Below are 22,324 nucleotides of genomic sequence, written 5' to 3'. Positions count from 1 at the left end.
TATTGCATATAGAAAAAGACACATGGTGTGGAATTCATATCATATATTATCTGTACCAGCTTTCTGTGTAGCATCTGCTGAAGATTCCACTATGTTACTCTATTTTACATCCTTCATTCTAGCCACTTCTATAGCAAATCACACATCTCATGTATTTACATCAGGAATCTTCTCATAAACACTTTCAATTCCAATAGTAGCCAAAAGAAGCGTAACAAGTAAACTCAAATTAATCGACTCTCTCTCGAACACTCAATCCATGTTAACAACAATCTACAGTATATTCAATAAAAACAATTTGGGTATAAAGTGCAATTGGCTAATTAATAATTCTTATAGGAATGATGGAACAGCAATGAAGGAAGTGAGATTGAACATTAGATCTAGATCCTTTTTTCCAGATGTGATGAATGAGCAGACACCATATTTACCGATGAGATGTGGTCAGATTTGCAATTTTAGAGCATGCAGAATTTAACAATAACTGCACATCGTGTATACTAGTATTGTAATACTTTTGGTCAGAATGCATTTTGCTGATTCATTAGCAGCATCCGTTAAATCATCTTTGCCAACAATTTACAGTTATGAAGTGTATCTATACACGACTGAATTAGAATTACCTCACAGAGCAGAAAGCACACACAAACAGCCGCTTTGTGCCGCTGCGTACACATAAAACTATTTCATATTTACAGGTATGAAATGTTCACCGTTGCCCCATCTTGGTGCTTCTTGATCGCTCGCCTCACCTGAGAATCCGCTGGCACAGGATTCAGATTCTCGTCGTTTCCGTTCTCTTGTGCGATGTGCCAAGGTTGCATAACGCTGAATATCTGACATCTTAATTCATCCATAAGTTCTCACAAAATCCCCAAAATGCTGTCATCGCTCCCAGCAGTAGTCAGCGGGCGCCGACCGATCGTCTCTCAAGTTCCTTAGGAGTCAAACGCTGATGCTCCCAAAGCCCAGAGAGATGTAATCCACCGTTCCAGGGTCAGTGTGTGCATGTCTGTGTGCTCTGGGTCGAAGACGGCACGGAGGTTAGATCTCTATGTCCACCGGCCTGATCTCTCCGGTCTTGTGCTCCCGGACCCACAGCTCCCGGTCTTTGGCCGGGTCCACGCTCTGCAGCAGCTGGTCCACCGGCTCCATCGTCTGGACACACAACAAAACAGCAGTCAGTTTGGCGTCAAAAATATCCCAACATCTCATTTGCTTGCCTCTGTTTGGATGATAACCTCACATTTATCTCTTAGAAGACCTGAATATGGAATGAAATTTGTCCAGTGACTAAATTGCAATCTGAGAGAAACTGAACCAATGGAAATATCAAATTGGAAATATCAAATTTATTTGCATTATTTCAAATTAAAATGTTCAATTTCGTGATCCTACATTTCTTGGCATTATAGTAACAGGACAAAATTCATTCCATACCTGAAGAGTCGAGGCTAGGAAATAAGTGCAGATTTATCCTGATCACACTTAATGTGTTAAATGCATTACTTTCCAATGACGTTCATTCATTTCAAAGAAGAGAATCTGCCACTGCTGTATCTTTCCATTGCAGATGGATTAGCAGTTAGATTTTTCTACTAATGCACTGATTATGCATGTTAAATAGAATGCATATTGTCTGTCACAGTTTTTTTACTAGCTCTCTGAAGTTTTAATGATGAAAACATTTCATTAGTGAATCGAACTTGCAATAACAATGTAAGTTGTAATACTACAATCAATCACCATGTCTACTCAGTTTCAATGCATTATGTTTCAGCCAGGGGATCAGTGTGTAGACGTCTGCACACAATTTGCAGTAACATAAATTAATCATGGATTTAGTGTCATCCCAGCCTCACAGTGAATGGAGGCCCTGCTGTTGATCACAGTGAGGACAAAGTGTGACACTCTGAGAAAAGCAACAGGAAGACGAAGGAAATTCTGCTGACTGATAAAATATTGACAATATAGCAAACATGGCATTTGTCAGATAGCCTCTGTCCATGTTAGCCACAACTATATCTATGTGAAGACAATCTGGATGTACATAAAACCTGCTTGCTTGTTGGACCTTTGTAAAGCAACTCTTGGGTTCCCTCTACTGGTGTAGAGGTGGTGGTACTAGTTTCAATTCAATTCAATTCAATTCAATTCAACTCCATTGTCCCGCAAGGGAAATTTGGCTTGCAGACAGTTTGTAGTAAAAACACTCAATAAAGACACATCACATACAGTTAAAGCATAATCAAACACATAACAAATAGTAACAACTAATATGCATATAGACCAACATCAGTTTATATGACCAGACAAGAATCAATAGCTCGATAGAGTGCAATAAAAAGTCACTGATCAGGGCATAAGGTATTGTAGCATAAGGCACTGCACCATTTCATACAAATTTAGCATTCTAACTGCAGTGGCAATAAATGAGTCCCTGGTTCTTTTACTCCTCAGGTTACACACTCTGAGGCGGGCAGAGGAGTAAATGATCTACTGGGGACTGGGGCATAGGCCTATTTGTAAAAATCAAGAACTAAATTCACTTTCTATCTGAAGGTCAGCAGAAAGCAGTTCAAAGGTCATCATGACATGGTGTAATAAACAGCTGAAGCTAGTGTGTTTTCCATGAGAAGCCTAGCCTCATCAAAAGTACAGAAGCAAGCAACTATACAATGGAGAACAACATGTTTTTTAGAAATGGGTCAGATCTACTTCTGTCAGTTGCCAGCCAGCCTTGGGCTTTTTACACGGGAGGCGACAGCCGCACGCGCCGCTCACCGTGCCTCATGTGAAGGGAAAAAATAGCTGGGTAACCATAGAAACGGCCGCAACACACAGCTGTGTAGTCTACAAGATGCTGCTATAAGATGCACTGTGTGTAAACTTGGAAATATTCTGCATTGTGCTATATTCTGGGTACACTTTAACAGCAATCTGCTTCATTTCCAACCCAATTTACACAGTTGACATTTTTATAGACATTAATGTTATTGCAGCATATGTTTCATATTTGACATTGAATCAATATAGTGTCTTTGAGCATTTACAATACAGAACCTTCAGCAGTGTTCTGTCATGGTGCAGCAACAGACACGCTTTACTAATCTGGTGAGAAAAAGTAAAATAAAGTAGACATTTATCTATTTCTTGCATGAAAAGTAATTTAGCCATAATACTACAGTGATTCCTGTATGACATCTGAATTAGAACCTTTGTTGAAATGCCTTTCTACTGACGCACACACAAACAGGAGCAAAGTGTCATTTGCAGTTCTGAATTAGACCTGAATTATTTCCCCGAACATTTTGAAATACTTCATTTTCGGATTAGCTTTATGTCACTCTGTGCCTGTCAGTGAATTGCATTTTGAGACTCCTTCCAACCCAAGAGCATCGAGGGTCCTGGATGGAAGGAAAACAGTTTCTTGACCAAGGTAAGAACAGTCACTTTGCTGAATAAACATGACCGTGCATTCACTGAGGTTGTAACCAAATGTCCCTCTCTGCAGAAACAACATGTAAAGAGGTTCCTGGCTGCGAAGCGCGGCTGTCTACCTAAAGAAAAAATCAAAGAGCTGGGAAAGTGGCTCAGGGAGGAGACCGTCTTTGTCGATTAGTAAGTAACAAAAAACTTTGATGGAAGATAAAGTATGGAGAGACAGATTCTCTGGGCAGACATTGACACATTTCATTTTCACATGTAGGTGCATTGGAATGACTGACAGGACACTGTTGGACACCCTCCAACTACTTGACTTGGTAAGCATAGTAAACAATGAGAAACTAGTGTACTTCCTGTATAGACACTGCTGCTTATCAATGAAAAGAGAGTGAGTGTTAAAGCTCTGTGTTCTACACAGGCATGGCACCAGAAACGGCTTTTGACCCTCCGAAAAATATCGGTGGAGCTTCAAATGGAGATTGAAAAGGAGCACTTCAAACGGCTCCTTGACAGAAAGGTAGAACTATTTTGTCTTGTGAAACCATAAATACTATTACTGTATATTGATGGTTGTGTAACTTGTGAATCCTTTTTTTTTTTAACCTAAAGACAACCGCTGACAGTCTGAAGCCCAAACCAGCAAAGAAGTCAGTGTTCCCCAGGGCGTCCATGGTCCAGGAAGCTGCTGTCATGACAATACTTGATGGTGTCTTGGAACATTTCATTCCATCACCTGCTGACAGAGAAAGACTGGGAACCAAACCGCTGACGGAGAATCTGCTGACCCTTCTCAGTTACTTCCCGTGGGTTCACATCACTGCAGAGGACAACATGCTCAATGCACTGTCTTGTGACAGAGACGTGTCGCTGATTGTTGAGCGAACAGCAAAAGAAGTTGATGCGATCCTGAGAAAGAACAGATCTACGGAACCTTTGGAGGCCGACTGGTTCAGGAAACTTATCGTGAACGTAGCGGGCACGGAAATCTCCGGATACCTTCTGGGTTAGCATCTGAACGGGCCAAAGAAGGCGCAGAAAACCCGAAGATGTCGGAACGTCACTGGAGGGAAAGGACAGTCAACCGTCTCTTTTGGTGTTGCCTCTAAGCAGGCCATCAGAGCAGAACAAGAAACTCCTCTACAGCTTCCCACCTCTGCTCCCCTGAGGACAACTGTCATGAACATTATAACTTAAAATGAATATTCCACACATTTCATTGGTGACTTCTACACACTGGCTTTGGAGGCTGGCTCTGAGTTGTCCATCACAGCATTCCAGGAAGCCATTTCAAAACTTCTCAGCTTTGCTCCTGCGGACTCACTAGCCTTCATCAGAGCAAAGTCAGGAAAGAAGAATTCCACGCCTTTCAAAGCTCTTGTAAGAAAGGTGGCTGCAAAGTTTGCTGCTAAACAGGATGTCAGAGCTAGCCTAGACGCCACTGCAAGACTCACCTACGCTCCTTCAGATGTTTGTGTCTCCACAAATGTAGAAGCAAAAGTGGCTTCTTTGGCTTCAAGGTATAAGATGACCATAGTGATTGACATGTATTCTGCCAAAGTGGAGCAGGATCACACTGGACCACACCCTCCCACCTCTGCACCTGTGGATCCTCAGGTCTCCACACCGGCTAAAAACAATGCTATGAAAGCAGTCCTTGGTGAGGGCGTAGAAACCGCTCTTAAGGAGGAATCTGGAGCTCCTGAAGCTGTGGCCACACTGGGTGAGTTACAGATATTGTTGATGTGAATGACACAAACCATCTGATACATTTTCAAACCGAAAAAAGTAAGCAATAGCCTATATAGAAGAACAATGATGCCATTAAATGTGGCAAAGGTAAAACAAGAGAAGATGTGAATACGGAACCAAAAAAATAGAAGATATATCGCTGCTATTATTCTTTTTCTTTTGTTTTTCCAATACAGATGGAACCGAGCCCAAAAAGACCAAGAAGGAGGGAAAGTTCAAGGCATTTTTCAAGCATCTCCGAAAGGCACTGACACGTTCCTTCAGGACCTCAGAGGCCGATCCTTGAGTACACCATGATCCCTTTGTCAAACAAATAAAAGCAAAGGAGCATATGCAACTGTGAATTTAATTTCTACTGTCCATACAGTATCAGTTGCTCTTACTGAACAACATGATATTAGTTATCAGCTAATAATTTGGATACCCTAGAGGGAATGGGATCCCAGCAACTGTAATAACCTACACTAAATCAAATATAAGTCGACGCAGGTAGACCTAATGTTTTACTACCATATATCATCAGAAAAACAAAGATGCTCTAATGATGATGTGTGAATATGAAATACCACCAGCAACTATCCCAACGGAAATGTCTTTTTACACATGCTACCCGCTAGATGGCGCTATAGGTCCAAATTACTTATCTCCAGCAGACCTTCCATGGCTATGGAAGTCGTTCAGGACAATGTGAATTAACTGAGGTCAAACCTGCTTACCAGACCTGTTCAAACTTACAACCCATTCACACATGCCCATATTTTAGTTCACTTTTAGTTAGTGAGGTGGTGGTAAATACAAAGCTAATGACATCTTAAAGCTAATGTTGTTTGACAGTGACTCAGCTATGAAAATGAGTAAAGGCAAGGGCATAACTTTGGTTTGAAGGGGGAAAATACTTAAGAATACTGATCAATAAATCAAACATGAAATGCTTTCTATTATTATGTCTAATGTCCCTATAAAGAATGGTCCTTTGTGCACTTGCTCACTGCAATGGAACCTCAAATAAATAGGCTAGTTTAATCACCATCAAGATCTTTACACATCTTGGGCACACATGGATGATTTTGGGACGATCTCCCAAAAACTTGGTGCATTGCTTTCAGCTTAAGCTGCCGAACCAGGCCACAATACAAAGGGCTACATACACAGTAGTTTTGTAGTAGTAGAGTTAAATTTGTACTTACACTTTGGTTGAACATGTCAGTCTCGTGCCGTAGGGTGGTGTACTGACACAGATGCTGCCTGATCATCTCCACCCGCTCCACCTCCAGCCTCTCCAACTCCTGCGGGGGGAGAAAGTCACTTTTCAATGCCTGAGTCAAACAAAGATGTCTGCCACTTGTCTACACCAAGCAGGAGGGCAGTAGGGTTAGTGTTCAACAATGACAAGGAATTTAGGAAGTTAGAGCAGTCAGTCACTATAGTACTTATTGTATATACACATACTCTCAGATTTTCCTCATTTGCATATACTGTATATATTTTCAGATTTTGTATATTTTCATATAAATAATTGTATTCATTTTTTCTTTGTCTCAGTCTGCTCTACTGCTCTTATAGTATTGCAACTATACCAGTTGTGTTATGTTTGATGCTCACCATTTACACTGACTTTAACAGGAACGGACACATTAGCGGGCTGTTATAGGGATCCAACCTGTGACCCTCCAGTAACTAAATGGTCTCCCAAACCACCAGACCAACCTGCCTCCCCCCCAGCAGCATACACATCCAAAACATCCAAATCAAAGGCATGGTTGCTTACCAGACTCGTGGTGACCATCTCCTCAAACCATTTGGACTGGGACTGGTTGTAGAGGTCGACGCAGCGCATCAGCTCGTCTCCTGTTAACACAAAGAAAAACAAGGTGGTTACGGATATATTACGCACTTCAGAATACTTATAAATCTGAAAGAGGATAGAGAGAGAATATTGGAAGGCGAGTGTGTGTTACAATCTGTTTTCCAGTAGTAGAGTTTGACCTGTGTAGCTCAGTGAGAAGTGTGTGGAACTAACTAACAAATAATATTCACTGTATATGTATGTCAGATTGCCATGTAATAGAAAGGTCATCTCAAAGTGTGTGGGCTGAAAGATGATGAAAAGAACTCGCACACTGGCTATGAAAGGAATAATCCAAAATAGAGACAGATGCAAAAAAAAGAAAAATATATATTTACATGACGTGCCCAAGTGTAGAAAATGGGATAGAATAACAAAAACAAGGTGCACCAACAAAAGAAAATAAGGGAGTACACACCTGTAACATATAGAGTAATTAGCCATATTGCACTAGCCAATCAGAGACTAGGCTCATAGATACTGACAATGATCATACATTTATAGGGCAAATACACAGAAGATGCAACTGTCCTACATGTAAACGGAGAGCAGTGCATCTCTAGGTGTGCAAAACACTCAAACCCTACCTGCTCATGGGAAGTTTCTCTAGATATAAAATGTAATGTAAAATGGCCATTGCGCAATATCTCCACTAGGTGGGGCTCACATCCAAATATTCACAACTAATGAGCACTACTATTCAAACACACACACACACAGATCCACATCGCCTCCACCTCACTCCGCTGATTCGATTATCCAAAACAGTCCAGACAATCTAATTGGATAGATATAGATTTAATTTTAATACCATAAGCAATGATACAAGACATGGTCTGATCTGGACTTTCATTAATATTTACTGCCTGTATCCTGCTGCCCAAAAAAAACCAACAACAACAAAAAACGAATCATCTATAAGATTAGATCAGAGAGAGGAAATTATGCTGATCATATTACCCTTCTGTTGATGACACTGAATCTTCCAGGTGGCTTAAAGTCTGCTGCTGTATCAAATTAAGACTGTATTCTTCATTTTTTTAAATTCTTCTTCTAACGCTAAATAGCTTGCGGCTCGTACGGTTTCTCAAAGTGGGGCCTGGGGACCACCAGGGGTCCCTGAGGGGGTTCCAAGGGGGTCCCCGGGCAAAACGAGGAACAGTTTATGCATTATGAATAGCATTATGTCACACCCTAGAGATTGGCACAACGGATGAGTGTTTTGATAAGTTTCACTTTACCCATTGTTCTCTCCCCACCTACAGTATAGACAGTTACATAATGGGAGATCGTGCTCTAATGTAGATCTGTTATGAAAAAGTTAGGGAATCCCCGGTGTACGGAGGCATAAATTGGTAAACGGTGTGTAGAGAGATGAGAAAGTGATAATGACTCTTTGTTGTGACCAGACAGATGCCGTGCCTTTGCGGTTTTTTTTTTTTGGCACGGGTCTCCTCTCCTGCCTCCCTCACACTGCAGTCATCACTGGCAGCCAGACACCATCAACAACTGCTGCTGTTTTTCTCCCTGGTTGCATAAGCAGCACGGAGGAGGGATGACTGTGTGTGTACGAGTCGGGGTGTGTTAGGATCAAGGATCGGTGCTTGTGTGTGTGTATATCTGTGTGTGTGTGTGTGTGAGCGTGTGGCCGTGCCTGGTCGAGTCATGACATCACACACTCCGGTGGAGGAGTCGACATCTGTTTACTCTCGAGTCACACACCTCTTAAAAAACTTTTACCGGAGCGACCTGGCTCCCTCTCATGCTGCTTTTCCATCTCAACTCTTTTCCCCCCCCTCTCACCCTTCTAACATGCGGTTGCGTTTCTACTATTTGGCTAACCCGGTTTCAAGTGAGAGAGTGACTGTGTGTGTGTGAATATGCATGGCAAAAAAATGTCCAATTTAGTTTCATAGTCAGTCTTAAAATCTTATTTTTGTTAAAAACAAGTGGAAAAATTCTGCAAATGTCGACATACTTCCACTTGTTTCCAATGCAATTTCACGTGTTTCAGGAATTTCCTTGCGCCAATATCAATATGAAATTTGGAAACAAGTGAAATTATCTCATCCGATTGGCAGATTTTTCCCACTTATTTTAAGAAAATCCAGATTCTAAGACTCAATAACAGACTAAATGACTTGTCAGGATAGAGAGTTTTGCAGCGAGACTGTGGTTTGACCGTGTGTGTCTGTGTGTATGTGTGTGTGTGTGTGTGTGTGTGTGTGTGTGTGTGTGTGTGGCTGCCAAACAGTCCCCCCAGAGGGCTGTGGAGATAGCCCACGCCCGCGCCTCTCTGTCAGTCTGGTGTGAACGCAGACTAGCAGAGCAGAGAAAGTTTCTGTTTCTGACCCCCCCCCCCACCACCACCACCACCACCACCCCCCCTTCCACTCCTCCTCCATTAGAAACTCCCCAGTGTGGCTGAAACTGCTGATAAAGCCCCATGACTCATAGAAAAAAAGACAAACACAACATCTTGGATTCACGGCTCATCTTGAGCGACTGGTCAAACAGAGGGGTTAAAAAAAAGGGGAGGGGGGGGGGGGGTTACGGCTTAAATGTCCAGTAGGTAAACATTTACCAAACTGTATTATGTTCCTGCTGTCAGAGTAATCAGATTGGTAGCGATATGGTGCGCAACCCCGGACACAAACCACCGCTGATTACCTGGAGATTTGTGATAAGGAAAAGTCATAAATCTGGGGGGGGGGGGGGGGACTTTTATAGGCTGAATGATGAAGTCCAGATGCACATAGCTGTTATACAGAGTAGCACTGCTGTGTTCGTACCGATATTGCTCTTTTATCAAATATAGGATATCAGCCAGTCAGTGTCGTCCATCTTTGATAAAGATGGAGGTTCCTCTCTGATCACAGCTGCAGAAAAAGTCTGTAAAATCTGCAGTGAAATTGTATTTTCTTAACAGACTTCATTTAGTCATTTAAGTGTTGAAAATGTCTGTAAACTAACAGTTTTCTCTCCCATTAAATAGGTGCAGTAGGTCATTCTGCCTTAAGGAGCTTAAAACCTAAAATTTTATACCCTAAAAGAATTTCATTCGCATTAGTTTCAATGGAGAGTTTTAGTGTCTAAATGCTGTGTCAGAGGCTTTTCCACCCTGGCGAGAGCACAATTCGGGCGAAAACGAATTCCAGCATGAAAAAACAGTCTAATTTCAAGTTATTTATTTAAAGCGGCCCCTCCTCCCTAAATAACAAACACCTGAGTGAGACCGCGACCCCCGCCGTGACCTGTGGTTTGACCTTTGACCCTCTCCACCCCCCGGCTCTGACCTGCTTGTGTGGATTTCCTGCGGGCCTTCTTGATGTCTTCTTCGATCTTGTTGCTGAGCTTGATCTCCAGCTGCTGAGTCTTCAGCTCCAGGTCCTTCTGTCTGTCGGCCAGAGCTTTGCGGGCCTGACAAGGGGACAAAGGACCGAAAGTGAGTGAATAAAACTTTCACAGAACTTTCACAGGCATGCAAATAAAGCACATTATACATAACTATTAAAGTTAGGAGTCATCGGAACACCAAACGTTGCTGCCTTATGACAGCCAACATGGCCGATATCTCAGCTCCTTTCCTGCTAAACGCTGAATTGTACATCAGATTAGATTAGAGGAGTTAACCAGAGGGGAAACTACTTTTTTTGTGCTCAGATGACGGATGACGTGCGACAGGATCCGCGGCCGCTTAAGGCTTCAAACCGCTACTCATTATATATATAGAAGCGGAGAAACATTCTGGGGGGGACGGGAAATGCTCGTCTACTTAGGGAAGAGATGTGGAATTTTAATCACCGGCGAGAAGATTCCTGAATTTCTGCCGCTGCCAAGTGCAAGGAGCAAACTTTATTGAATTAAGCTGGCTGTGACTTTCTCTCTCTGTGTGTGTGTTTGTGTGTGTGTACCTTCTCCACGGCTGCGTAGCGGCCCACCAGCTGCTTCCGTAGGTCGGCGATGTGGTGGTCGAACCTCTTCATGTCCTTCTTGAAGTTGTCTCGGAACGTGAGCAGGGGCTTCTCCACCTCGCTCTGGAGCTGCAACACCCCAAACAAAAGCAAACAGCGGAGCACTCGTCACCTTTTCAGTTCGCATGCAAACACAAATTTCAGGAAAACGGAGATCAAAGCGTTGCACTCGGCAGCGAAAGCGGTGTCAAGTAAGAGCTTGTTGATCCGACGGAGCTGTCAGAGACGAAATAATCAATTCGCCTCTTCCCTCGGATGAAAACGAAGTAGATCAGTATCGTCTTTGACTCTCGGCTTATTAAATTCGGTTGCGCGGTGTCATGCGAGGACAAGAAGTTTATGACGGGACAAACAGAGAAAGGAATGCCTCTGAAAAGTCATTTCCATTCAAAACTGCAATTCTATTCTATTTCCCCAGTGTGCAGTAGGATGGAAAAATAACTAATGATTCAATATATAGCGTGCCGCTGAATTTCAATGCGGTGTCATTCAGTGATCCTGAAGCATCGTGTTCGCTGTCCAAAAGTGTGCGCGACTTTTGATTACTTTGAGTTGTCTGACATCTGAAAAGAATAAATATGGAGGGAGAATCATATAAATCTAGATGCACTCTTGTGTACGGTGTCGTGTGGTAACAGTGTTCAAGTCATATTGTTTCCTTTCCCAGTAACAAGTAGTGGAACAAATTACTATTTCAGCCCCGGTAATGATAGTACAATTATCGCATTTGTTATTGCAAACCCTCGAAATGTCAGATTGAAGATGAATTATCCAAAAATCCCGATAAGGCCCCGTTCACTCCAGTTCGTTTTCGTCAGCATGTCATCATCCTCTCGCTCTGAGCTAGTTTAGAAATGAGAAATGATAGAAAAGTTGACTTTGGGGTGAAAGTATTCCCACTAGTTTGATTTTACGGAGCCAAAACACAAGAACATTGGCCATCGACGCCGTTTGGCTTCCTGGGAACTGACTTGTCCCGATTTTCTTGAAGGCAACAGAGGGTTTTGGGGCTGTAAAGAGGATCAGAAAAGTAAAATGTGTAACAAATGACTGGTCATATCGTGATTCTATACAAGGCACTGTGGTAGAGGTCTATAATGATTCAGATCTACAACTCCCTCCCTGTAGCTGCATTAGAGGCCATCCTTCATTTCCATTCATATCCTTCGCTCTCCTCCCTAAACCTGGAGCAGCGCCGCACATCTGTGCATCTCCGTTCCCCCGGAGGATAACATCACCGCCGCGGTTTCCTCCTGCCGTCCAGCTGTAATCACGGCCTCTTTCCCTCTTCTTCCCTCTCTTTATCTCCAGCTCTCCGCCAAGATAAACTCGCCCCGCACTTTTCACAGCGTCGACCCGCGGCATGAGTCTCAATTAAGAGCAATTAAACTCGCTTTTTTAGGGATTATATGCATTTAGCTGAAGCCCTTATCCAGATTGAGTGTGTATGGGAACTCCGTCTTGCTCAAAAACGCTTTAACAGGACAAACCTAAGACCTTTCCAGTTACGGGACGGTCTCCCTAGCAACTCGCATGCGACCCTGCTACCCAGTGCAGAGGAGAGAAACAGCAGATTTGGGAGAGAAGGGGAAATGAGACATGACACGCGATGAAAAGTATGAGCCAGATTCAAACCCGCAGCGCTGACTGTACATGGTATGCGCTTCAGCCCGCAGAGGCATCAGGACCCACTTTACTATGTAAAAACATCTCAGCAGATTCAGGTCTGTGGAGTGTGCAGCTTGTATATTTAGTCAGGAATTTTGCATGATTTCAACATGCAATAATGACTTCCTAGGTCTGTGTAAGGCTTGAAATGGAAAAGTTAGCGCAATGTTCTAAAATTTCAATTTGTTGCCTCATAGATGAATGCAAAATTGAGACTTTAGATGCTTTTTTTCCCCCCCCGTTTTGTTTGAATAAATTAAAATAAATTTAGTCAAGGGACACTAAGAACTGTCTGGACTTTTTGTGCAAAATATCCCAGTTTAGTGTCTTGAAACCAAATATTTCAAATGAAAAAAAAAACCCCAAACATTAAAAAAAATTGAGAAAGAGGCAACGGAGAGGCAACAAACTGAGATTTTCAATTACTGCACTTGATTTTGAATTAGAATATTATCCTGATAAGCATTACGCAGATCTTCCTGGCTCCCTTTTACTCTTAAGTGCATCAGAAGACATACGGTAATGAGACTCTCTACAGATAGACGCTCTCTACAGATATGTGAGGAATATCATCTTAGGTAGGGAGATCAAACAGGTTACTGCTAATTAGATAGGGGGGGGGAAAATGTGTCGAATTACCTTTGAGGAGAACTTCAGGTGAACCTCGGCTTCATCGGTCAGGCTCTTCTTCAACTGGGCCCAAGCCTCCCCCAGAGTCCTGAGAACAGATAATGAGCAGGGTTAGAGGGAGAGAGAGAGAGAGAGAGAGAGAGCTCATACTTGCTGAGTTTAATATCTCACACCGAGGGAGACCACACAGACTTTTCCATAAAGACACGGAAGAGGAGGGGTAGAAGAAAGCGAAGTGAAGCGGTAGTTGGACAAAAAAAAAGAAGAAGGCGGCGAGCGAGTCATAAGCTGGAGAGGTGGCAGGGTGAATCCTATCAGACCCAAACACACACACACACACCCAGAGAGACGGAGGGGGGTTCACCGGCAGGGCCAGTGCAAAAGTTCACAGATACACAAGCAACCAGTAAATCTGAAGCGCTGAGCCGGGGTCCACAGCCAGTTCAGAGGATGATTAGGATGTATGGGACATGAGATATGGCTCGGCTTATTCTCTCTGCTCAGAGTGCGGCTTTTGATCGCGGCCCGCAATGTGAAGGGTCGTATTGTTTCGAAGATAAGTGCTAAAACGAAGTCAGACGATTTGCGTTACGTAACGATTATTCACGATTTAGGCCGGACGTTTATTACGCTTCAAAGAAAAACGCATGATTCATCATTAGGGCTGATGGAAACTAGGGGTAGGAAAGTCTCCTCTTCTTCTTCATTTGGAGCATTTGTGAAGTATTGACTTGGGCCAAGGCCTGTCAAGCCGGGCTATCCTCCAGGCAGACTGCCACAAGCCACAAGGCTCTTGGTCCCGGACTGACAGTCTTTACGGCTAAGCGGGTCACTTCAAAGCGTCGCTCTGAATGGAAGACATGTGCGGAATTCCCTCAGACCGACGTCCAAAACATTCCTTACACCGCTGGAGCGAAGTCTGGCACCTGCGCCGCCTACACAGTACGTCAAGGACAGGCAGATAAGAGACTTGCACATGATAAGAATGGGTACATAATAATCCACAACATTTTCATACAAGTAAATGGTTTGCTACTCTCTATCATCAATTGATGTAACACAAAAGTGATTCAATTGAACCCAGACATTTCCCGGTATCTGGTAGGACTTTCCTGGGAAAATTCCTCTGCTGCACGGAAGTGATGTGTTGTACATTTCTGGTTTGCTTGGAATAAACAGAAGAAGAGCTGAGTAGTGAGCATGAGCAGCGATAGCCACCATGGCTGAACAGAGAAAGAACAGAGCGCCACCTACAGAAACTCAAACTGCGTCAACAGAGAATCCAAGAAAGAGGGGAAGTTCCAAAGCCAAAAGGTCATACAGGTGCGTTTTCCACCTTCAAAACACATGAGAAGCTAGAGGAACCTCGGGCCTGAACTCATATCTTATGCTTCCAAGCTGCAAAAAACATACTGCACCGCTCCAAATGTTATTCACAGTCAATAAGTTACATCTGCCACGACCCTGCGCTCTTACAGCGTAAGAGTCTCCCATGACAGATGAACCCTTGCCAACAGCATATCTCAGTGAAATAAATCGCCTGCCATGTCCTCCCCTCTATTCAGCGGAAGATACAGCGCATGATTGGTGGCAATGAAAAAAAGTGGTCACATGCCTCGCGGCCACGTCTCTACCGAACAAATGGTAAATTCAGGAATAGACGGCTGGCTCGGGGCCGCGGCCGGTCGGATGGTAGGAACCGACCAACAAAACAGCGATTGTCCAGGCTGGACAACAGTGCTGGCCCGAGGCAGAGCATAATGACAGTATTGTGTTGCGCTTTTCTGGGCGTGGGCAGGCCGAACTGGCTGGCATGATCTGGATTCTATATGGGACCATTCCATCCCACTCTACCCCCCTCCATTACAGTGCTAATATATAGAGGGGTGGTCTGATATGCATGTAAACAGCGTGGTTCAGGGATGTAGTGGAGGGTAAACCTGACTAAGCGTAGTTTGCCCGCCTTTTTAGGCTGATGTAAATCTTTATAACATCAAATTCAGAGTATACAAATCGATGTAAGTTGTATGAGGATAGGGTCTTTTCAGAATAAAAGCATAAAATAATGCTTTTCACTCATAGTTTACCTACCTTTTTATTACGGATGGGACGATACGCTTATTTCACAATACGATTCGATATGCGATATGGGTTCCCGATGCGATACGACCACGATACGATGTAATAAATAAAAGTGTAACTGTGCAGAACTATGTTTATTTCCAAGCCACAAATCTTTCTAGTGATGGCATTGGCTTGCTAGAATGTAAACAACAATATAAAAATGTTATTATAAAGTGTAAATGATATAATTTCAATGGAGAGTTTATGAAATTGTGATGGGCAAGCGGTCTCATTTGTGATTACTACAGCAGAATAAAATGGAGCTAATATCGCGATTCATTTTTGTATCGCGATATACTGAATTTCGATATATTGCCCCATCCCTACTTTTCATTTACCAGTATGTCACTAGTGTAGTGGCATGATGAAACTTTACTGATTATACTTGAATTACAATTTTGACTTTACTCAAGTAAAATCAGATCAAATCCTTTTTGACTCTTGCATTCCGTCACGTTGCTATGCGTTGAAGCCGCTTCCTCATGGAATCTCACAATAACTCTGCCGTCCTCGCGACCTAAATCACAGCTTCTGGTCTTTGTGGACCTCCTCGGCCGGCCACGGCCCTCTCAGCTTCCTATCACGTTACTTTCCGCGCTCCCGCATCCCCTCAGAGATCCAGACAAAGAGCCGGCCTCAGCATGATATCCCCTCTGCTGTCAGGCTGAAGAAAGGAGGAGTGGCTGCAAACTCTTTCTCTCCGCAGGGTTCCCCCCCCACCTCCCAACCCCATCACACACACACACAGCTAAATGGTCCGTCTCCTCAAATCTCATTGCCCTCATCTTCCCTCTCTCCCTCCCTCCCCTCTCCCTCTCTCTCTAATAGCTGAAGCATGCCGCAGGATGGAGATCAAAGGATCCAGTGATTTACAGGAAGGCCGTACTGTTTCACAGCTTCGCTGACAGGGCCTGCGGACCCAGACTCGCACCGGGATGTCTCGCCTGGTTGGCTAGTTGACTGGCTAGCAGACTGGCTGGCTGATTGGCTGACTAATTGGCTTGTTTTCTTGCTGGCTTGCCGGTTGGCTGGCTGGCTGGCTGACTTTCATCCATACATTTCTACTTCATACGTTCTAGCTGAAGTTGTTAACATAGCTCCCATTTGCTTTACTCTTATTTATATTCCATTTTTCTTGGCTGTATCCTTTTGCTATTTGCTGCTGCAGTGACCCAATTTCCCCACAGGGATCATTAAAGTTTCCTTTTATCTTATTGTTATTGTGTTTATCGTTTTGTTTTTTACTGATTTAGTTATTTATTACTGTCTCTTTAGGGGGCAACTTGTATTGTCTGGGCATTCACTTTTATGTAAAATTCTATCTGTTCTTAGTTCTATTTTCTAGTTGTATCTGTGTATCTCTTGTATTACCTTTTATTCCTATTATTTATTTATTCTTTTTTATTCAACTTTATTTCATTTAATTGTGGTACTTTTACATCACTGTCTCTTTGGGTTTTATTGTATGTAAAGCACTATGTAATTGTCATTTTTAGAAAAGTGCTGTACGAATACAGTTATTTTTATTATTGTTATTATTACAATATATAAGAAGTCAATGTATAGCCGGTTCAAGCCTCCATGTCGGCAAGCATCTGCCCTGCTGAAGTGTCCTCGAGTCCTTGGTTCTATTCTGTATCTGACCTCTGACCTCAAGAGAAAGACCCTTTCCCTCCATGGATACATAAAGAATCAGATTGTTATTACAAAACATACTGGAGGGCAAGGAGACCTAAAAACAGATCATTAACAACCTCATGATCTCCAAAGTGGCTGAATCATGGAAATTCTGGCAGAAAGCTTTTGCAATGTTGAAGTGGACATTTTTTATTTTTATTTTTTTTTGTATTGCATCACATCTTCCATGCAGGTTCCTCTTTCTGCTGGAAATCCTTCCAGGAGGAAGGTCACTCACCCTTCTTCCTGGCTCGCTAGAGGGATCTGGGAGAGCTTGGAGAGATTCTTGGCGTATTCCTCTTCTATCTTTATCCTGAGGGGGAAGTGGAGAGTTTTGTTACCACACCGCATTTGCAACACTCCGTCCGTCTCCATGTGCATTTCCTGCGTTGTGCAACCGAGCGATGTACATCAATGAGAAAAAAAAGGGGAAATAGCTTGTTTGAATAACAGCTTGTTTGGTTTTCATGGTAACTTGAAGATGAAGCGTGAAAAAAGGGAAGTTTGGGAGATTGCTGATTAAAAAACTGACCCCGCACACACCCCCACCCACACGGGCTTTTTACCTTTCTCGTACGAACTCGGCCATCTCTTTCTGCATCTGTTTCCCCTTCAGCTGTTTCTGCAGCAGAACCTCAAATCCTGTGATGCAGCCGTTGCCCTGAGGATCCTTCTTATCGGTCTGCGGGATCGACACAACAAAACACACGAGAAGCACGCTGAGCGAACAAACATGGAAACATCACACCTCGACCGCAGGGTTCGGTGACATAAACCGGCCTGCCTGCCGCATACCGCCTGAAATACTTAACGATAATGCGGCAGCGCTAGTTAAACGGTGCATTAACTTAGGCTGTTAGAGTGGAAACAGGCAAACAAAGCAGGCCAGGGTAGAGTTGGACTGATATATTGAGCCGATACTGACCTTTTCAGTGTGGTTCACCTCTGATATGATGCGGTTTGTTTGATTACATATTTATTGTAGAATTGATCAATACTCTACTGGTTGTCTATGGGAATCGATTCCAATATGACAGATTCCACACAATGAATAAGTTTTATTATCATTAGAGTTTTAGTGTCCCATGAAGGTCTAAATGCCGCTTCAGAGGGTTTTCCACCTTGAAAAGACTAAAATTCAGGGGGGAAACACTGAATACTTATAATTTTTGAGGATTTGTTTGGTATGAAAATGGTCAAATTTAAAGAATGAAAGCACACAACATCTAAAAATATCTGTATCAGCACCAGCCTTCAAACACTCATATCAATCAAACACGAGAACAGAGGCCACGTTACATAACTGGGAGGACTGAGCGCTGTACGGTTCATAATAAAAATTGATCCGGTTTGTTTTGCCATTCCCAGGCTCGGGTGTACAGTTCCTCCGCTGTGTTGTCGCCTCTGTGTGTGTATCGCTGGAGTGTGTGTTAGCACTGCACACCGCACCTGGCTGAGATTACACTGCAGGGGTGGGGAAAGCGTCCAAACAGGCCGGCGGAGGCCAGCTGGCTCGCACTGGTCCCACCAGCTACATGTCATGTATTATCCTACAGCTCTGTCTGTCGGATCTCGGTAAACCCCGATCCCGTTTCTCACTTTCGCAGCCCGTCTCAGATGAGCGCGGAGTCAACGTTGGAGAGATGAAAAGGATCCGGTGTTGTTTCTGTTCTCACGGACTTCTCAGGGACGCTAACTGAGTGATTTACTGGTAAGGCGAGCAAGACGCAGAATCACTTTACTGAAGGATTGTTTTCCTTCCTGTGGTTACACTGCAAAAACACATCCAGCTTAACAAGTCACTTCATCTAGTGCTGAGCCTTACAATCTTGCTTTTCTTAAAACAAGTGTAAGAATCACCATTGGGGTGAGATAATTGCACTTTCCAATGAAAAGCAACTTATTTAAAGATTTTTTTTAGACCAAGTGTCATTGTCTCGATACTAGTAATCTGCAAATTATATGATATGATAATAACTATGATATGATAATAACTCAACCTGTAATAAAATGTCCCACTAAAAAGAGTCAAAAATGTAATACGACCTGTTAATGGAGTAAATTGATGGAATATGTAATAATATCTTCAAACTGATATTGGAATAATTTTTTTATTAATGGGAGTACCTTTTTCAGTTATTACAAAATCAGCCTGAAGATGTTCATATATTATTTGGCAATCAATAACTCTGTAACTCTGTGGCTCTGTGTATGTGTTTATGCTTAGGGGAATTACGGTATGCACTGTTTAGGCAGCACAGAGCCCTAAGAACCAGGCGTGAAGGAAATCCATTGTGCGCTCATACACCAGGCAGTACGGTAGAGGTCAAGCCAGCATCATCCAACTGAACATCCACATACCAGACAGCAGCTTGGTGATTTTCTAACTGCAGTGGCTAAGTCGATGCATGAATTAAATCTGCAGTTCAGCGATGCTCTTAGTTACAGCAACACTGTGCTGCCACAGCACTTTGGTGTTAAGAGGCGTTATTAAAATCAACATAGTTACACTATGTTGTCACTCCAATCATCGCACTTGTTACATATTCAATCCGTTTAGAGGGGCCGCATTTCATTTTGAACAATTATTATATTATGTCAGCTCTTACAATATAAGTTGCTGCATGCCTTATTCTGGCTGGTTTCAACATAGACACTTGCTTTTAGAAAATGCAAGAAAAAATTCAGTAAAATACTCTCATCCCATTGGCAGAAACTTTCTGCTGATTTAAGAAAAGTACTATTCTAAGATGAAATATGAGACGACAGGGCTTGTTATGGAGATTTTTTGCAGCGTATTACTACATACTGTACTGTGCTGCAGCTAGTAGGAGTTGCAACGACATCAATAGAAGGTGTCTCTTCCTCCACAAGTCTCTGGCACAGCCCTCCAACCCCCCCCCCCCCCCGTCCCCCACACCTGTCCTCTTGAGCTACGGTGGCCCGCACTCGACAGAAACAATAAAGTCACATTTCCCAGCTAATTAGAGCAGCGATCCGGCAGAAACGTCTCGCGAAGAGGTAAGTGTGTCTTGAAATGCAAATTCGAGGAGGAGTTTTTGTTCCAAAACAAGAGTGCCAGCTGGAAAGTGAGTTTTGAAATCTAGGAATCTCAGCACCTGGTGAAGTAATCATTAAGTATTGAGTATTGAAAGAGATATTTGATGGTGTTTTTGTGCCATGGGGCAGTAAAAAATGTTACTTATTGCCCCTTTAATGTTATGGTGCATTTACCCAGAAGTAGTCACAGTAGCTCCACTCGTCCGGTTTCAGCAGCTGTTGCTCAGGCATACTCATTGGCATTGGGAACGTCACACAGTTAATCTGGAGGGGGGGGAGAGAAAGAGAGAGAGAGAGAGAGAGAGACAGAGAGAGAGAGAGAGAGAGAGAGAGAGGGGTAGTTTAATGGTAGTGGATTACAGTATCAGGAGGGTGACAGCTTCACTTTGATGAGTTTTACTGTACTGCAGGTTGACAGTGTGGGGTCACACGGTACACAATGCGTTGACAGACTGACAGAGTTTATATAAAGAAATATCTACACACACACACACACCCACCCTTGTTATTCAAGGTATTCCGCACTCTGTTGCTTTGGCAACACTCTTTCAATCCAAAGTAAAGAAGACATTTCCAATCGACCCACGACTGTTCATTCACTTTTCTCTATTCACCCCGTCCTTGGGGATAGTATTGTCGATACAAAAAGGGCTCTGCCTTGGAGCGCAGCACTCTGCACCTCTACCTTGGCCCGGAGCAATCAGCGAAATTGATTCTCAGAGATTGCCCTTAATTATCTCGCCGCAGTTAATTGTCTGCTCCCTCTCCCAGCAGCAGGAGTGTTGGATTCGTTGGCTGAATGGGTGCCTGCTGGGCTCTGCCTCGCTCCGCTCTGGGGTGACGCTCTATATGACTCCATGTATCTCACTCCAACTCTCTCAGTCTGTGTGTGTCTCTGTGCTCGGGGCTTTGTGCTGTGCTCTTATGTCTTTTCTCCAAAACCACCAGGGTGTTAGAGTAAGGTGGATGAGACCGGTATTATGTGGGGAGCTCATGTAATTAACGAATTACACCACACAACCTCTCCGCTTGGTAATGAAATGCTCTGTTGTCACCGCTGCCTTGGATACAATCGTACATGGTCAAGATTTGACAATTGACAAAGATTTGACAATTCGTTACTGATTGATTTAAGTTCAATTCAATACATATATGCATGTATTAATGTACTGTATATGCAACCACACACAAACACACAGCATCCAAATGTCCTTTTCTCATCTATTTCTATCTTTATATATGTCTCTATTAAATTTGTTTGATCCTGTGTTTGTAAAGCGTCTTTGAGCACCGAGAAAAGCGCTATATAAATGTCATGTATTATTATTATTAAAGCTGTGCTGCAGTTGCAAACCAAATGGGAGGTGGGGGGGGAGATGGAGAGAGAGAGAGAGAGAGAGAGAGAGAGAGAGAGAGAGAGAGAGAGAGAGAGAGAGACAGAGAGACACACAGAGAGAGAGAGACACAGAGAGAGACACACACACACACAGAGGGACACAGAGAGAGACACACACAGAGAGAGGGAGAGAGAGAGAGACACACACACAGAGAGAGAAAGAGAGACAAAGAGAGAGAGAGAGAGACAGAGAGAGAGCGAGAGCGAGAGAGCGAGAGAGAGAGAGAGAGAGAGAGAGAGACAGAGAGAGAGAGAGAGAGAGAGAGAGAGAGAGAGAGAGAGAGAGAGAGAGAGAGAGACAGAGAGAGAGAGAGGGTTTAGCAGAGACTCCGGGGCAGACAATAGAAGCTTTATCTTCTCTCACATTCATTCCAATTAACCTCAGGAGGTAAACAGCCTGGAGTGAGGATGCACTGTGTTTATATATATAAAAAAAAACTTTATCTGACAGACTCAGTCGCACCAGTGTACCCTTGTTTAATGCCAAAACCTCGCCTTTCATAACAAAATCGACAAACCCCAAAACAGCTCAGCGCAGAGCCAATAGTCAGATTTAAATGGAGGGAAGAGGAAGGAGAAGAGGCCTCTAATTCAAATGCATCTTGGCTTACGGAGCTTATAATTTGTTTGAGGCCTCCTGTTTAATCACTGCTGAGGTCCAGAGGTTGACAGCTCGCAGTACGCCAACACTGACCCCCAGCTTCTTTTTCTTTATGAAGATGAGGGCAAGACTACTGCCTTTCAACACACACA

The 22,324-nt window shown here is 43.3% G+C and overlaps 1 protein-coding gene across 1 annotated transcript; it reads right to left on the bottom strand.

Moving 5' to 3' along the window:
- Nucleotides 1-369: 369 nt before the first annotated feature.
- On the bottom strand, nt 370-20,436 carry LOC139642119 (growth arrest-specific protein 7). Its single transcript, XM_071516849.1, has 9 exons — nt 20,350-20,436; nt 17,682-17,797; nt 17,354-17,428; nt 13,324-13,402; nt 10,957-11,085; nt 10,339-10,462; nt 6,965-7,044; nt 6,384-6,482; nt 370-1,158 (listed from the first exon to the last, which is right to left on the bottom strand). Exons 1-9 carry the CDS (start codon nt 20,416-20,418, stop codon nt 1,045-1,047), a joined length of 885 nt encoding a protein of 294 aa, XP_071372950.1. The 5' UTR covers nt 20,419-20,436; the 3' UTR covers nt 370-1,044.
- Nucleotides 20,437-22,324: the final 1,888 nt, after the last annotated feature.

The sequence above is a fragment of the Centroberyx affinis genome, unplaced genomic scaffold (assembly GCF_046629955.1).
Source record: "Centroberyx affinis isolate AG114_WGS23_722 - 3 ecotype Tasmania unplaced genomic scaffold, CSIRO-AGI_Caff_v1 ptg000433l_1, whole genome shotgun sequence".
Lineage (NCBI taxonomy): Eukaryota > Metazoa > Chordata > Actinopteri > Beryciformes > Berycidae > Centroberyx > Centroberyx affinis.
Note: the sequence above shows the minus strand (reverse complement) of the source record. Positions and strands in the feature narration are given on the sequence as shown.

Coding starts and splice junctions, on each gene's coding strand:
- LOC139642119 (XM_071516849.1), bottom strand. CDS start 20,418: ATGCCAATGAGTATGCCTGAGCAACAGCTGCTGAAACCGGACGAGTGG. Junction 17,429..17,681: donor GCCGAGTTCGTACGAGAAAG/GTAAAAAGCCCG, acceptor CTTCCCCCTCAG/GATAAAGATAGAAGAGGAAT. Junction 6,483..6,964: donor AGATGGTCACCACGAGTCTG/GTAAGCAACCAT, acceptor CTCCCCCCGCAG/GAGTTGGAGAGGCTGGAGGT.